This window comes from Miniopterus schreibersii, assembly GCF_964146895.1.
Source record: "Miniopterus schreibersii genome assembly, chromosome: 6".
Lineage (NCBI taxonomy): Eukaryota > Metazoa > Chordata > Mammalia > Chiroptera > Miniopteridae > Miniopterus > Miniopterus schreibersii.
Genome location: NC_138107.1, coordinates 8,800,157 through 8,818,751, shown reverse-complemented (window position 1 = coordinate 8,818,751; position 18,595 = coordinate 8,800,157). Strand labels below are relative to the sequence as shown.

General features: G+C 41.3%; 2 protein-coding genes across 3 annotated transcripts in view; one reads left to right on the top strand and one right to left on the bottom strand.

The window, feature by feature from the left end:
• TBC1D22B (TBC1 domain family member 22B) overlaps positions 1-8,369 on the bottom strand; it is a 73,967-nt gene extending 65,598 nt beyond the window's left edge. For both annotated transcript variants that reach the window (XM_081141612.1, XM_081141613.1), the window contains exon 1: positions 8,151-8,369. In XM_081141612.1, coding sequence (XP_080997738.1) covers positions 8,151-8,206 — 56 coding nt within the window. In that variant the 5' untranslated portion in view covers positions 8,207-8,369. The remainder of the gene's footprint in view (positions 1-8,150) is intronic.
• Positions 8,370-8,492: 123 nt separating this feature from the next.
• TMEM217 (transmembrane protein 217) overlaps positions 8,493-18,595 on the top strand; it is a 32,753-nt gene continuing 22,650 nt past the window's right edge. The window contains exon 1 of the mRNA XM_081140432.1: positions 8,493-8,557. The gene's annotated coding sequence lies outside the window, so the exon portion shown is untranslated. The remainder of the gene's footprint in view (positions 8,558-18,595) is intronic.

Below are 18,595 nucleotides of genomic sequence, written 5' to 3'. Positions count from 1 at the left end.
ATTTAATTTCATAGCTAGCTGTCTGATCTCCCAATAGAAATTAAAAAAACATTTGCTCCAAAAAAGTATAAAAACCATATATTTCACATTTTCAAACACAAATAAAAGTACAGAGAAAACTATAACATCCATGAACCCATTACTCTGATTTAACAAAGGTTAACATTTGTCACATTTATTTTTTCTTTTTAGTATTCAACGCATCTTTCAGTAGAATACACTTTTATTTATTTTTAAATATGTTTTTAGCCCTTGCCGATGAGGCTCAGTTGGTTGGGCATCAGCCAGTGCACTCTTCTGGTTTGATTCCCGATCAGGGCATATGCCCAAGTTGCAGCTCGATCCCCAGAAGGGTGCATGCAGGAGGCAGCTGATGGATGTTTCACTCTCGCATAGATGTTTCTCTCCCTCTCCCTTACTCTTTCTCTCTAAAAATCAATAAAAATTTTTTTAAAAATATGTTTTTATTGCTTTTAGATAGGTAAGAAGAGAGAGGGATAAAGAGAGAAACATCAGTTGGCTGCCTCGACCAGAATTGAACCAGGGGCCTCTTAGTGCATGGGAGGACGATCAAGCAACAGCAACCCTGGCCAGGGCCACATTTCATTTTTTTAAGAAGTTAAAGCATTAGAGAGACACTACTTAAGTTCCAATGGCAGTCCCCAGCCCCGTTTCCCTTTCTCCCCATGAGATAACCACCATCCTAAAGTGAGTATGAAATCCTCCCCATCTGTTTTTATACTTTTATATATATTCATGTATCCATAAACATACAATACTTATGTTTTAATACTTCACATACAAGAGTGCCCACTGTACGTATTATTCTACAGCTTGCTTTTCTCATTCAACAGTGTGTTCTCACCCAGCTCCATTTTTAAGTTTTTCTGATTACAAAAGTAACACATGCTTAGTGGAAACACCGAAAGTCACTAACACACAGCATCCTCACCAGGGGAAGGCACGATGCCACGCCCATTTTCAGCTTCTAATGGTAGTGGTGCATTTCTTTGTCTGTACACCCTCACCACCTGGCAGAGGGCAACACACCAGCAGACACTTAACAGACTTAATCAGTGAGGGCTGGAACTCTATAAAACCCAGGCCTCTGTTTTAAGCTGACTTTTGTTTTGCCAGATGTAAAAACTAGAGGCAAACATGCCACATCTCAGAGAAATCACATTGCCTACGCAGAGAAAAGAACGCCACAGGATGTGCTGCAAAAGAGACAAAAAGAAGCAAAAATCCTTGTCAACCTCAGTCAATCTCTTTTAACCACAAAACGTATTGGCCTAGGTGGTTTAGGGAGTTGGAACAGTGCAAAAACCTTGGTAGGAAAAATCAACAGGGGTTTGCTTAGCACTGACAAAAGAGCTAAAGCAAATATGGGAATAGAGCTATCCATTCTGAAACCAAAAGTGTTGGCAACTAATTCAGGTTCACACACTCACTGGATCGAAGTCTTCCAGAAAAGTGGATCTACGCTGTTTCATTGATAATTTAGTATCTTCACTTACTTTATTAGTAAAACATTTCCAAGCTAAGAACAGGTTGTAATGTGCCTGCCCAGACAGGCTGGGACCATTACACCAAGTCTACTATCAGATTCATTAATGTTATGAAAAATGACCAAATGATAGAGAAGGCTCCTACGTAATTCAAGTGATTAGACACTTTTCTCAACTTCATTTAATGCTAAAAAGAGTTCCTTGGCTTTAACAAACACTTGCTTTTTTAGAGAGAGTGGAAGGGAGGGAGGTGGGGAGGAGGGAAGAGGAGGGAGGGGGAGAGAGAGAGAGAGAGAGAGAGAGAGAGATAGAGATAGAGAGAGAGAGAGAGAAACATCGATGTGAGAGAGACACATCGATTGGCTGCCTCCTGCACACAACCTAACTGGAGCTGGGGATGGAACCTGCAACCCAGGTATGTGCCCTTGACCGGGAATCAAACCCGAGAACCTTTGGCTCATGGGCCAATGCTCTAACCACTGAGAAACACTGACCAGGGACAAAGACTTTTTTTTTTTAAATTCTCACCCGAGGATATGTTGTTGTTGTTGTTTTTAATTGATGAGAGAGAGAGAGAGAGAGAGAGAGAGAGAGAGAGAGAAACATTGATATGAGAAACATCAATCAGTTGCCTCCTGTACCTACCTCGACCAAGGATCGAACCTGCAACCTAGGTATATGTCCTGACCAAGAATCAAACCCACAACCTTTTGGTGTATGGGATGAAGCTCCACAACATTTTTGCTTAAAAGAGGGAGAAGCCCTTTCCAGAAAGATTGGAAATAAGAATATGGCAAATGAGCCAGGCTCTAGCTCACACTTGTCTCTCCTGTTCCAAGTCTCATCCGCATCTTTTCACTGGAAGTGTCCACACCCTTGGACTGGATGAGGTTCTTTGACAGAAGGTGTCTTCATCTTAGCAGGGAGGGAGGGGGAAGGGGGAAGCAGTAGTAGAGAGCATGGACTGGGAGTCAAGAAATCTGCAGTGTGATTTGTGCAGTCACTACCCCTCTTTAGCCTCAGCTTCCTCACAAGCAGTGGTCTTCAGAGTCAATTCTAAAATTCTACAATTTCATGACACTCAGATGTTCAGCAGCACCAGCAAGTCACCACTTTCAAAAGCACAAGACAGAAAAGCCCACCATCAGCACCCCCCCAAACACACACACTTCATCCACTCTTACCTATGAATCGTGCTTGGTGTGAGTGACAGAGCAAAAGAGAAATATCCAGTGACATGAGCTGGAATTGGTAAATTAAAACTTACCACTCAGCTTCAGAACTGGTAAGAGCCTTAGTCCCACTTAATCCAAACCTCTCATTTCATAAAGAAGGAAACTGAGTATGGAGTTTTCAATTTAAATTTGCCCTAAAATTTGGCTTTTTCTCTAAGATTACCACACCACAATCTTACCTGACTACCTAAGCCAAAAATCTGGTAGTGACGCCTCCTTGGCCCCTCCTTCTCCCTCACTCCCCAAATCCAGTGATTTACCAAGTCCTGTAGATATTTTCAATCTTGACCTCTACTCGCCATTGCCATTGCCCTAGTCTAAGCCATCATGGCCTCTTCCTCTACTGACTGCAGTAGCCCCCTAACTATCCTCACTCTGATAGTTAGAGGTGCAGGAGTGGGTTGAAGAGTCAGGAGGGCAGGGGGACAAACTCAAGTGTTTGGAAATGTGTAAATGTGTGTGGGAAGGGTAATTGTCCCAATAACTGGTGGGCCTTCCAGGTGTTTGGTGGACAAGGACCAGAGATGTTAAACATCCTACAGTCCAGTACAACACAGAATTAACCCACCTAAAACAGCAACCATGTATCCCCACCCCTAACTGGTGAAAACACTATCCAAGTCATTTTCCTCTGGGCAGCCAGAATGATGCTTTTAAAAATGCAAATCTGATCGTGTCTCAGCCCCCATCACCCCTCTAATGGCATCTCACTGCTCTTGGGATAAAGATCAAAGTCCATGACTTGGCCCATTTTTCCGACCATGAAGTGCCTGGAAGACTCAGAGATTTTGAATTTTATTCTAATGACAAATGAGAGGTCTGTAGAGGGCCAGAAGAGAAGCAGGAAAACCAATCAGGAGGCTACAGCAGTAGTCCAGACAAGAGAGGACTCAGACTGGTCCATGGCAGTAGGGGTAGAAGTGGTGAGTACTCAGATTTGGAATATATCTGAAGAGCCAACAGGACTTGCTGATGAATTGGATGTGGCCGGAAGGGAAAGAGACAAATAAAGACATTAGAATTTGGGGTCTGAGGAACTTGGTGAATGTTGGAACCATTAAGTGAGATGGAAAGAATAGCTTTGCAGGAGTACGCAGATGTAGAAATCAAGAGTGTTGTTTGGACGTGTTAAGTGTGAGATGTATTAACTGTTCAATATCCAAATGGCGAAAGCCTCCAGCACTAGAACTCGGGTTTCTTTCAATCAATTCAGAACTCTTTTTTCAGTGGTTCTCAAAGTGTGGCCCCCAGATAAGCAGCAGCAGTATCACTTGGGAACTTGTTAGAAGCTCAACTTCTCAGGTCCCCCTTACAACTTCTGAACATGAAACTCTGGAAGTGGGGCCTGGCAATCTATGTTTTAAGAAGCCCTCCTGGGGACTCACTGAAGTTCGAGAACCATTGCTCAAAATCATACTCCTCATGGCTAAAGAACACCTGACACCATAGCTGTCCCACATTAGGCTTCTTGGTGCCTCTATAAACTCTCTACCTAATTAATAAGAGGTGGTATTTTTTTTCCACCCAGGACTCACTGGGGGCTCCAGACACACTACTGAATAAAGTTTTTCAATTACAGTTTCAAAAACTAGAGCAAGGGAGAAAAACAGTAGATACTGTGATTACAACTATCATTTTCATAACAGCTAATATTATTGAATACCTCCTGTGTACTTTCTATGCATTACCTCATTTAACCCTCATAATAGCCTTATGGGTTAGATACTCTGTCCTCGTTTTACAGATAAGAAGACTGGGGCACAGAGAGGTTAAGTAACTAACCCAAAGTCACACAGCTAGAAATTAGCAGAGCTGGGACTTGAACTCAGGCAGTCAGGTTCCAGAGCTTGGATTTTTTTGGTTTATTTTTTAATAGATATAATTGACATAAACACTGTGAGAATTTAAGGTGTACTGTGTGTTGGCTTGATACATTTATATGTTGTAACTGATTACGATCAAAGTGTTAGCTAATACCTCTACCACTTCACATAATTTTAATTTCTTTTTTGTGGTAAGAACAATTAAGATCTAGTCTCTTAGCAATTTCAAAGTTTTGTTGACTATAATCACTATGCTGTGCATTAGATCTCCAGGATTTATCTATCTACTAGCTCTAAGTCACCACGTGGTACATACTGCCCCCTATTTTCCTAGGCATCCATTCAAGGACTACTTGATTATTAAGTGCATTCAGCTCTCATGTATTACTGAGAGAACTTAAAAAGAAGTTTAATTCACCCTGGCCAGGTGATTCAGTTGGTTGGAGCATCATCCCGTGCACCAAAAGGTTACAGATTTGATTCCCAGTCAGGGCACATACCCAGGTTGCAGGTTCCATCCCTGGTTGGGGCATTATGAGAGGCAACTGATCAATGTTTCTCTCTCTCTCTTCCTCAATTTTAAAATAAATAAGAGCATATCCTTGGGTGAGGATTTAAAAAAATAAAATAAAAAGAGATGTTTAATTCCATCAAGTTACCATATGACCGAGCAATTCCACTCCTACATCTACTCAAAAGAGTGAGAAACATACATTCACACAAAAACCTGCCCAAGAATTTCATAGCCTTATTCATAATAGCCAAAACATGGAAACAACCCAAATGTCCATTAACTGATCAGTGGATAAACAAAATGAGATATATCCATACAACGGAATATTATTTAGCCATAAAACGGAATGAAATACTGATACATGATACAACATGAATGAGCCTTAAAAACATGCTTAATAAAAGAAAACAAGAAAGGTCTCATATCACATTATTCCACTTATCTGGAATGTCCAGAATAGGTAAATCTGTACAAATAGAAAGATTAGTGGTTGCCAGGGTCAAGGGACTGTGGAGTCGGAGGAGGGAGGGGTATGGAAAGTGACTACTAATGGATAGGGGGTTTCTTTTATGGGGTGGTAAAAATGTTCTGAAGTTAGTGGTAATGGTTATACAAACCATTCATGAATTTTTATGGTATATGAATTATATCTCAGTAAAGCTGTTTTTTTTAAAAGGATGTTTAATTCATTGTGAACTTAGGCTATTTTACTAAATAAAATTCCTACTTGTCATTAAAGTTGCTGAATCTTAATCAAAGAAACAAAGTAACCTGCCATCACTTTGAATTTTTACCTTTCAATTTGCAAAAAGGAGTAAACTAGTTTCACTTCCAGGTTGTAATGTACCTCAACACAGTCATCTGTGTCATTTCACCACCCAGGAGAAAGTTTTTCTTCACTAAGATCGAAACAGTACAAATGCAAAAATTCTATTCTTCAGAAAATGCCCTAATATATTCCTTAAATCAAAGCACTTACTACCTAAAAGTAGTTTTCTCACAAAACCAGGGGCTCCTGGGGCTTCCTTGCTAAAAGCACACAACTAAACAAAATTTCAACGAGTACTAAAAACTATTATGAACTGTGGCAACATTTTAATGCCCTAAGATAAACAATGAACATAAATACCTAGTACTGGGTAAGGATCTGAGACACATTCTTTTAAATGTTTACTTGCTCTGATAATAACAGTAATACTAATAACTAGTATTTAATGAGCGACTATAATGTGCTAAATAAACACTGTCCTGGGCTCTTTACAAATAGGATGTTTAATTTAGTCCTCACACTAACCCCGAGGAAAGTATTTCTATCCTCATTTCATAGATAAAGAAACTGAGGCCCCGAGAGGGTGAGCAAATCATTTGTCCTTGATCACACAATTAAGAGAGTCCAAATAATAGCCCAAGTTTTTCTGAACTCAAATGGTCTCTCCTCTATCCCTCTATATTCCTTTTCAAAATGAAAAGGAAGTCAGAAACTTGTAGAACTGAAGACACCCCCCCTTCCTATCTTACAAAAGTAGTGCTTTGAAAAAGATGACTGTTCCTATAGTCCAAAAGAGGAAATATAGAAAACAAAGATTGTTAATAACAACCAGCAGTCAATAGGCATAAAATACCAGGCCATGTCCCACTACTACTACTTCCTGATTTAACAGTTTTCCCATTGATTCTGCTTATAACCTTAGGATGTCAAAGTTTAATGATCTCACTATGGAAAACCCCAGAGAGCAACAGTTAGTTAGGCTGGGGAGCTCACTAGACCAGGAAGGAAAAGAAATCTGTTGGCAGGAAGTGGTGCTTATCTGAAAACATAAAAGTCTTTAGCATTAATATTAACACTGTAACTCCACAGCACCTTAATTGAAGCTATCTCTGCATTCCTTTGTATTATTTTAATACTGTATTACTAAAAGCTGATTCCCACTCTAGTCTCCATATGTCTAATAGGATCCTAAATAAAACAAGACTGCTATATAGCCACCACTGACCTTCATTGGTGTATTGCTATATTTAAAAAAAAAAAAAAAAAGCCACAGTTCAAAGGATTATCCCAGAGTCAATGCGGAAAGGTAGCATATGGGGCACAACCAAACATGAATTTCATCACCAAGTGAGCTGTAGCTGGCAACATCTAAAATTCACAACTGAAACATATACTCGCGTCCTTATACTTCTCAGGATTCTGCCCCAAACAAATTGAAACTGTAAACCAACAGCAGATGGATGGATGTACAATTGCTAAGCGTTACAACAAACACCAAAAAGGGAAGGGGGAAGGGAGCAGCCTGGAAGGTCTGCTCTCCAACTAAACAACTGAAGAATGAAAAAATGTAGTTCATGAAAAAAAATTCTGCACAAAAAGAACATCACAATGCATGCGGGTTAAGGAGTCACTTGGGGTTGCACAAATCCTTAGAAAATGCGAAAGAAATAACCTCGATATCTCGATTCTTGAGTCACCCTGCGATAATTCCTAATGGGAAAGGGCCAACTCAAGATGAAATAAGGTCAAGCTTGAGAATTTTCCTGACTTCTGCCGCCCCCACCCCCACCCCCACCCCCCAAGGCGGTCCCAAGCTCCCAGCAGAACCTTGTAGGAGTCCAGAAAAAAAATTCGTGCGTGCAGAGCTGGGGGAGTGAGGGAAGGGGCCGTCCTCGTGCCAACAACCACCTGTGCGTGGCGGAGACCCCCAAGAGCGACTTCTGTTTAAAGTGAGCAGCAGCTCTGGGGATGGCCTCCTAACCCAGGATGGACACTGGCTACTCACGCAACTCCACTGTCCCTCACGCCCGGACTCCGGCCACCTCCCGCTGAGGGCAGCCCCTCCTGCGCCCTCCGCCCGCAGACCCCGGTCGGCTTCCACACCAGCCGTCCCCAAAGCTCGCTGCCTGCTCGTCTGCCTGACAGCTGCCCTGCCGCCGCCGAGCAGCTCCAGCTCCCCCAGCCCAGGTCGCCCAAAATAGCCTCCCGGGGTCGGCGGCGCCCGGGGCCCGCGGGATTTAGGGCTTGGGATCTGGAAGGGTTTGTCCAATCCCCTCGTCCACTCAAGCGTCCTGGGCTCACCTCCCCGGCAGCTTGGCGCTCCTCTTCCAAAATTGCTTGCTATTCTCGGCAGCCATTGCTCTGGCCCAGGGAAGGCCTTCTAGGCGGGCCAGGGGGGTACCCGGCGAGATACCCCCAGGATCCCGCAATCGGAGGGCCAACCCAGGCCGCTTCCCTGCCGCCGGTCAACGGCTCCGGGCTCCTGGGGGCGCCATCTTGGATGTGGGCACCCCCCCACTCAGCGCCGCTGCCATTGGTGGGCTGCCAGGCCGTGGTCGGACGAACCAATCAGGAGCCGGAATCCTGCAGGCCGCTGAAGCCCAACGGCAACGTCAGGGGCTGGGCGCACAGGTGGACCGGGAAGGCGGTGCTTGGACAGCGGGGAGGCGGAGCTGAAAGTTCCTCACCCCATAGAGGGGAAGAAGCAGGTAAAAGACCTACGGGAAGGAGGAGGGGGTACAGTTTCCTTTGAGAGCGGTTGGGGGGAATGAAGTTCTTGCATCTAATATGTTTGGAAAGAGAGCATATGTATTATATACGTAAATCTTGACCTAAAAGTAAGGGCCCATGTGTTGCATGAGGCCCATTTTTAACATCTCCCAACTGAACGACACCTCTTGTTATTACCCACCGCTTTGCCTTTGGACCCGGGTTTTTTGTTGGTTGGTTGGTCGGCTGGGGTTTTGTTTGTTTGTTTGTTTGTTTGTTTGTTTGAAATCTGTGAAGGAAGATCAGTAAGGATCGATAGCCCGGGGTTGGTAACTGTTCAACCCGTGAGTAACGGTTGGTTCAAGAGAGTCTCCCGTTAACTGAACACGATTGAAGGACTTGCGCTGTGAGTGAAATTCGAATCATCTAATCCCAGTTTCAGACAGTAACTGCCATTTTCTGGCTATGAGAACCAGATGCTGACAAACAATATTTAGGAAATGTTCTTATTTTGTTCATCCGATTCAGACTGCCAAGTAACGTTTCTCGCGAGAACATAGTATCTCCCAGGCACGAATCACAAAGATTAAGACTACGCCCCCAAACAGACTTAACTTCTCTTATTACTGTATTATAAATCTTTCATTCTTGAATTTATTCTCGGTCCAGTTTTGACTCAGAATGAGATTTAATATTAGCATTTTGAATCCTTGGAACGGCTTGACCTTGCTTTCATGCTCTTTCCGAGTTTCCGTGGTTGTACACCACAGTGATTAGGGGGTGGGCAGGAAGCACATCCAGTCCAGAGTAGTTTCTGTCCCAACAAGGAACTTGAGGTGGGCTTGTTGTCCCACCGCTGTTTACTGTTACCACATGGCCTTTCATATATTGGAGAATACTTGAGGACCCCCTGTCTAAAGAAGGACCTTCTTTTATGTTGCCCTTCCATAGCCTCTTTCTACATAGACATTACCCCCACTTTCAAGCTTCTTTTGCCCCCTAATTTCACAATCATGGGATTGTATAAAAAGGGCCATTTTTACGTTCTCTGGACCTTTCATGCTTTTGTAGACTTTCATCTTGTCTTGTTTCAGATAGTCACCTTTTATGGGCATTTAATCCATAAAAAAAAAAAAAAAGCCCCTCTTATCCTTTTAATCTTATCGTTTCATCATTTTAGCTGCCTTTCTTTAGCTGTTCCTCTTCTTACCACCCAGTGACCAGCACTACACGCTGAACTCCAAGAGGGGTTTCTTGAGGTTTTTGTTGAAGCCGATGTTTTGTCTTTATTCTGGGCAGACAGAACTTTTGTTGTCATTTTGGACTTTGCAAGAGCTGATGGTGTCTTGAAGTGACTTCTAGATCCCTTTTCTTGGTTGCAACTGGCAGTTCAGAGTTCATTATCCTAAAGGTATCATCTGAATTGTCTTCCCCTATATGAGCTTACACTTGTCTATGTGGCAAGTCACCTGTCACTTCCTAGCCTCCTCGCAGAGCTATAGAAATGTTCCCAAAGAGCTCCCTGTTGACTTGGTATTTCACATGTGGAAAGCAGAGTATAATTTGTGTACCTAGAAATGTCTCACTGTATTCCTTTTTCTAACTGTTTATGAAATGTTAAATAACACGGATTCCCTGGGGATGCTGTTAGCACTGTTCAGCTCAAAGAAGCCCTATTATTCCTCCTCTTTGCTCTCTGCATCTAAGCCAGTCTCCCATCCAGGTTTTTAAAATTCACTCCAATCATCTAGCAATAACTTATTAAATTATCTCTATTAGGGAAGTTGAGATTTTTCTCACCACCACCACCATGTCCACTCAAATCTGAACCAACCAACATCCTTATAGCAGCCTCCTATTGGGCCTCCCTTGTAGTCTGTTCACCACACAGCAGCCAGAGAGAGCCTTTTTAATTCTCAGATTACATCATTCCTCTAGGCCGAATACCCTGGAAATGGCTCCGTCACACTTGGCATAAAATCCAGGCTCCTTAAAGACCCTACATGATTTGGTTCCACTCTCTTCCTTATTTAATCCTTCTGCTCCAACCACGCTTGTTGGCCTTTTCGATGTTACTTAGACACTCCAAGTGTGTTCCTACCTCAAGGCCTTTGCATTAGCCATTTCCTCTGCTTGGGATTCTCTTCTCCCAAATATCTGGATGATTTCATTTCACTCAGATATATTCCCAAATGTCTTCACCTTGGGGACGCCTTCCCTGAGGTCCCATCTTAAATAGCGGGCTCCCCACCCTGTTTTTCCTTAAGGTACCGTCACTGCCTGCTATATTACGTACTTGGGTGTTGTCCATCTCCATCCCCTAGAATATAAACTCCACTAAGGCAGGGATTTTGTCTGTTTTGCTTTCTGCTGTAACCCCAACACCAAAATAGTGCTTGACATATGGTAGGCGCTTGATATTTATTGAGTGAGAGAATGAAGAGTATAAATTATTATTGTCTTTTTGTTTTAGGTTGTTCATACCCATTTTTTGTTGGAAAAGATTATAGAAAATCTTTTCTTACCCCCCGTAGGATGTATCCACTTTACCAAAGAGTCTGCAAGCTTGCCGATACTCTTGGTTGAAGAATAGTCTTCCTCTCTTGGGAAAGATTGTCCTTTTCAAACCCCTTTGCAGCTTTAGAGGAATGAACCAGTACCTGGAATGATGAGGGAAGGAAGCCATTCCCCTAGCCAGCAGATCAATGGAATCAGCTCTGTTCATCACAGGGGTGTTGGTTGTGGCAGCCAGATCATCCTCACACCAAACTCTGCCCCACTAGAGGTAAACTTCATTGGTTCAAGGTTCCCAAGTGGTGCTTGGAGCACTTTTTTGATGGAGGCTCTAGTGGCAGGCATTCGCTGGACCGCTAGACTAGTGATTCTCATACTTTAATGTACATGTCAGTCACCTGGAGATCATGTTAAATGCCTAGATTCTGAGTCAGCAGGTCTGGGCTGGAGCCTACAAGTCTGCATTTCTAGCAAGTTCCCAGGTGCCCCTGACGCTGCTGCTCTGTGGACCTCACTCTGTAGATCTTCTGTCACTAGAACAGTGTAGCCTGTGATCCTTGACTTTATCTCAAGTTTGATTATTTCGAAACTTTAAGTAGAAGACTCTCAATGTTGTCTGCCTGCAGGTTTTTATGTTTTTCTCCCTTGACTTCATATTCATTCAAAGGAGAGTAAAACAACTTAGATTAGGGCAAACCGGGGTGAAAGGGAGGAGCTATGTGTGGGTTAAACTGAGCTCAAAAGAGCTGGGTGTGGTCGGGCATGGCTCAGCGGTTGAGCATTGGCCTAGGATCCAGGAGATCACGGTTCGATTCCTGGTCAGAGCACATGCCCGGGTTGCAGGCTCGATCCCCAGTCGGTCCTGCAGGAGGCAGCCGATCAATGACTCTCTCATTGATGTTTCTATCTCTCTCCCTCTCCCTTCCTCTCTCTGAAATCAATAAAGATATATTTTTAAATAAATAAATAAAACCATTAGAAAAAAAGAGAGAGCTGGGTGTATTTCAGTTCTTAGAGAAAGTCCTGTGGAAGAGATAAGCCCTGAGACCTGCAGGAAAAGAAAGAGAAAAGCCTGAAGAACAGTAGGGAGGAAATTTCAGAGCAGGAGCTCCATGGAGAAGATAGAAATTGAGAAAAAAGCCTTTGAACTTAGTTACCAACAGTTACTTAGTTACTGGCAGACTTTAACCTCAGCAAAGGAGTGGAGTGTACCTTGTGATGAGAGGAAGGGTTAAGAAATTAGAGCAAGCAGCAGCTCTCACAAGGCACTGCAGAAGGTTGAACCACCCAAGGGATGGGTCAAGCTGAGATCTAAGAGCAAGGGAGCTTTTTTGATACCTAAGCAACCACTAGAAAGAGCCAAATGAGAGAGATCACTTGTATGATAGAAGGCAAAGAGATAAGCAAAAAAAGAAGCAGGAAGTTATTGGAGTAAAGAGAGGAGGAGAGAGTGGTTAGGGGTGGGGTGAGGGTGGGGGCGGGTGGAGGGAAGAGGGAGAATTTCTTTCTTAGAAATTTGTTTTAAGAAAATAAATCAAGCCCGGCCAGGCGTGGCTCAGCGGTTGAGCATCGACCTAGGATCCAGGCGATCAGGGTTCGATTCCTGGTCAGGGCACATGCCTGAGTTGCAGGCTAGCCGATCAATGACTCTCTCATCATTGATGTTTGTATCTCGCTCTCCCCCTCTCCTTTCCTCTCTCTGAAATCAATAAAGATATAAAAAAAAGAAAAGAAAAGAAATCAAAAGGAGGGGGGTGAAGCTCTGTGTATTGAGATGTTCCTTGCCTCATAACCAATAATAAACAGGAGGAAAATGAAAAGAATATAAAAGTTTAACATGAGGCGGTAGTTACACAAATTATGGTGTGTGGTTTGTAATCTTGAACCATGCTATGCCATTAAAATGTATAAATTTAAATGCTCCATAGCGCATCGAAAATGTTTATGAACTGATGTACGGGGGATGGGGGGCAGAATGCGCACTGTCTTTGCCTGATTTCAATAAAAATATATGGGTTTTGTCAAAGACTAGAAAACATGAAAAATTAAGCAAATTTTGTTAGATGGTTGAATTATACGTCTTTTTATTTCTGGAATTTTTCTTTAATGCTATTACTTCTTAAATTATTATGAACCAAATGTCACACAATAAACCAGGGGCTGGCAAACGAAAGGGTCAGGTTGTAAATATTTTCAGCTTTGTAGGCTGTACAATTTCTGTTACATCTACTCAACTCTGCTGTTGAAGCATGAAAGCAACCACAGACAATATGAAAATAAATTAGTGTGGCTGTGTTCCAACAAAACTTTATTGGTGGACATAAACATTTTATGTAATTTTCAAATCTCACGAAATATTATTCTTTCAGTTCTTTTTTTCACAATTAAAAATGTAGCCCTGGCCAGGTAGCTCCGTTGGTTAGAGGGTTGTTTCATATGCCAAAGTTGTGGGTTTGATCCCAGTCAGGACACATATAAGAATCAACCAATGAATGCATAAATAATTGAGACAACAAATCAATGTTTCTCTCTCTCTCTGTCCCCCTCCCCTCTCTTTTTAAAATCAATAAATTTTTTTAAAATGTAAAAACCATTCTTAGTTAACAGGTCATACAAAAACAGACTTGCCTCATAGAGCAGTTTGCCAACCCCTAAAGAATAAAGAAAAAAAAACATGTAAGAGCAAGGTTAAGAAACAAAAAAACCTATGATACAATTAGAGTCGCCTTTTGTCCCTCCTTGATCCCCTTCCCCTCCCTTTCTCCAGTGGAAGCCACCGTCCTGAGTTATGTGCTCAACATTCCCGTGCATGTTGTAGACTCATGACATATGTGCATATCCATAAACAACATGTTTTTCATGTTTTGAAACTTTAAAATAGCATCACACTGTACATATGCTTCAACAACTGGCTTTTTTCACTCAGCATTCTGTTGATACGTGGCTGTATTTTCTTCAACTTAAATGCGATAGTTTTCCACTATGTGAATATTCCTCGATTGTCGTGTCCAGTCTTTTTAATTTCAAAAACAGTGCTCAGTTAACATTCTTTCCCACATTACCATGTGCAAAATCTTCTCTAATGCGGCCTTTTTCAAAATACAGTTTGTCAACTCTTGGAGAATTGTAGTAAATTTAAAGGCTGGTACCTTCAGTGAAATAGAATAGCAGGAATAAAAGCGATCGGAGTGTTGTTCCATGCAATGTGGGTAGGAATTGCTCTGCAACATCTTTGTTTCAGCTGTATACACACTAAACATCTGTGTGTATGTGTGTTGTGTGCGTATGTGTGTACTTGGTTGTAATGTAAAGTATATTTCTTAATAAGAGTTTTGATTGGAAAGTTTGAAAACCACTGCTTTAAGGCACCGAGGAATACCTGGGAAAGGCATTGCCAGGTCGCAGAACATGCACAACTTCCACTTTACAAGATACTGCAAAATGCCCTCCAAATGGTTTTCCTTGTTTATATTCATCCTCATAGCAATTAGTGAGAATTTCTCTTGCTCCACACCCTTACCTATAGTAGTGTTTGCTCACGAGATGTTACATATATCATACACACACAAATAATGTATAAAATGAATATGCGCAGCCCTGGCCAGTGTTGCTCAGTGGTAGAGTGTCGGCCGATGCATCAAATGGTCTTGGGTTCGATTTCCGGTCAAGGGCACGTGCCTGGGTTGCTGGTTCATTACCTGGCCTCGCGCAGGGTGCGTGCAGGCGTCAACCAATTGATGTTTTTCTCTCTCTCTCTCCTCTCCCCGCCACCTCCTCCTCCCTCTCTTCCACTCTGCCTGAAAATCAATGAAAAAAAAATCCTCAGGTGAGAATTAACAAAAACAAAACAAAAAAAACTAATATGTGCAATTGATAAATAATAATAACATTTGCACTCAGGTTCCTTCATCCCATACTATACAAAGGACATGACGAGTACCTTAGGAGCCTCTTGGGCGTTCCTTCCCATAGGCATACCCCATTCTCCCCCTTTCAGGTGTAATCACTGTGCCAAACTTTGTATTAATCATCCTTTTGTTTTGTTTTTGAATTGAATTTATTGGGGTGACATTGGTTAATAAAATTATATAGATTTCAGGTATAGAATTCTATAATACATCATCTATATATTGTATTGTGTGCTCACCACCCCAAGTCCAATCTTCTTCCATCACCATTTATCCCCCCTTTACCCTTTTCTACCTCCCTCCACCCCCCTTGCCCCTGGTAATCACCAGACTACCATGAGTTGTTGGTTTTTTGTTTTGTTTTTGCTTAATTCCTTTACCTTTATCACCCAGCCCCGCAACACCCCTCCCCTCTGATGCTGTCAGTCTGTTCTCTATGAGTCTGTTTCAATTTTGTTAGTTTATTTTGTTTATTGGATTCCACGTATGAGTGAGATCATATGGTACTTGTCTTTCTCTGACTGGCTTATTTCACTTAGCGTAATGCATTTCTCTGATGATTAGTGTCATTGAGCATTTTTTTCATATGTCTATCGGCCATCTGTATGTCCTCTTTGGAAAAGTGTCTATTCAGGTCCTTTGCCCATTTTTAAATTAGATTATTTGTATTTTGGTGTTGAGTTTCATAAGTTCTTTATAAATTTTGGATATTATTTCCTTGTCAGATGCATCATTAGTGAATATGTTCTTCCATTCATTAGGTTGCCTTTCACTTTGTTGATGGTTTGCTTTGATGTGCAAAAACTTTTTAGTTTGATGTAGTTTCATTTGTTTATTTTTTCTTTTGTTTCCCTTGCCTGAGGCAGCATATCAGAAAAAATATTGCTATGAGAAATGCTCAAGATTTTACTATGTTTTCTTATAGGATTTTTAGGTTTTGAGTCTAACATTTAAGTCTTTAACCCATTTTGAGTTTATTCTTGTGTATGTTGTAAGAAGGTGGTGTAGTTTCATTTTTTTGCATGTATCTGTCCAATTTTACCAGCATCATCCATTGAATAGATTATATTTACCCCATTGTATGTTTTTGCCTCCTCTGTCAAATATTAATTGACCATAAAGGTGTGGGTTGATTTCTTGGCCCTCTATTCTGTTACATTGATCCATATGTCTGTTTTTATGCCAGGACCATACTATTTTGGTTACTAGGGCCTTGTAGTACAGTTTGATATCAGGTAGCATGATTCTTCCCACTTTGTTCTTTCTCAAGATTGCTGTGGCTATTAGGGTCTTTTGTGGTTTCACATACATTTTTGGACTATTTATTCTAGTTCTGTGAAAAATATCATTGGCATCTTGATACAAATTGAGCTGAACCTATAGTTTGCTTTGGGTAGTATGGACATTTTAATTACATTAATTCTTCCTATCCGTGAACACATTATATGCTTCCACTTATTTGTATCTTCTTCAATTTCTTTCTTCAGTGTCATATAATTTTCTGAGTACAGGTCTTTTACATCCTTGGTTAAACTTATTCCTAGGTTCTTTATTTTTTTTAATTTTAAAATATTTTTTATTGTTGACACTATTACATTCCCCCACCCCTTTGCCCACCTCCACCCAGCACTTGCCACCCCTCCCCTGGCCTTCACCACACTGTTGTCTGTGTCCATGGGCTATGTATATATGTTCTTTGGCAGGTTTTTTATTTTGAAGTAATTGTGAATGGGATTGTTTTCTGTTTCCCTTTCTGATAGTTCATTACTGTTGTATAAAAATACAACCAATTTCTGAATACTTATTTTGTATCCTGCTACTTTACTGAATTGATTTATCAGTTCTAGTAGTTTTTTGGTGGAATCTTTAGGGTTCTCTATATGCTGTATCATGTCATCTGCAAATAATGACAGTTTTACGTCTTCCTTTCCAATTTGGATGCTTTTTATTTCTTCTTTTTGTCTGATTGCTGTGGCTAGGACTTCCAGTACTATGTTGAATAAGAGTGGTGAGAGTGGACATCCCTATCTTGTTCCTGACCTTAAGGGAAATGCTTTTAGTTTTTGTTCATTAAGTTTGATGTTGGCTGTAGGTTTGTCATATATGGTCTTTATTATGTTCAGGTATGTTCCCTCTATTCCCACTTTGCTGAGAGTTTTTATCATAAATGGGTGCTGGATTTTATCAAATGCTTTTTCTGCTTCTATCAATATGATCATGTGGTTTTTATCCTTTATTTTGTTTATATGGTGTATCACATTTATTTTATTAATGTTTTTATTGATTTTTTTAGAGAGAGGGGGGAAGGGAGAGGGAACAAGAAACATCAATGTAAGAGAAAAACATTGATTGGTTGCCTCATGCACACACCCTGACCAGGGATCAAACCCACAACCTGGCCATGTGCCCGGACCGAGGGTTGAACCAGCGACCTTTGGGTGGATGGGACTACACACAACCCACTGAGCCACACTGGCCAGGGCAGTGTATCATGTCTTGTTGATTTTCAAATTTTGCACAACCTTGCATCCCTGGAATAAATTCCACTTGATCATGTTGTATGATCTTTTTAATGTATTGCTGGATCCTGTTTGCTCATATTTTGTTGAGGATTTTGGCATCTATGTTCATCAGGGATATTGGCCTATGTTTTTGTGTGTTTTTTAATAGTTTTTATTGATTTTTAGAGAGAGAGGAAGGGAAAGGGAGGGAGAGAGAGATAGAAACAGCGATGTGAAAGCACATCTATCAGCTGCCTCCTGCATGTCCCCTACCAGGGATCGAGCCCAAAACCCAGGCATGTACCCTTGACTGGGAATTGAACCAGCAACCTCCCGGTGCACAGAATGATACCCAACCAACTGAGCCACACCAGCCAGGGCTGGCCTATAATTTTCTTCCTTTGTAGTGTTTTCATCTGGTTTTGGAATTAGGATAATGCTGGCCTCGTAAAATGAGCTTGTGAGTGTTCCCTCCACTTAAATTTTTTGGAATAGTTTGAGAAAGATAGGTGTTACTTCTTTGAATCTTTGGTAAATTTCACCTGTGAAGCCATCTAGTCCAGGACTTTTGTTTGTTGGGAGTTTTTTTTATTACTGCTTCAATTCACTAGTTGAAATCTGTCTATTCAGATTCTCTGATTCGTCCTGATTCAGTTTTGGAAGATTGTATGTTTCTAGGAATTTATCCCTTCTGTCCAGATTGTCCAATTTATTGGCATATACTTGTTCATAATATTTTCTTACAATCCTTTGTATTTATTTGGTAACAGCAGTTACTTCTCTTCTTTCATTTCCGATTTTATTTATTTGGGTCATGTCTCTTTTTTTCTTGTTGAGTCTGGTTATTGGTTTGTCAGTCTTGTTTATCTTTTCAAAGAACCAGCTCTTGGTTTCATTGATCTTTTGTATTTTTTTTAGACCCTATTTTGTTTATGTCTGCTCTGATATTTATTATTTCCTCCCTCTATTCACTTTGGACTTTGTTTGTTGTTCCTTTTCAAGTTCCTTTATGTGTAAAGTTATATTGTTTATTTGAAATTTTTCTTGTTTCTTGAGATAGGTCTGTAATGCTATGATTTTCCCTGTTGGGACAGCTTTTGCTGTATCCCATAGA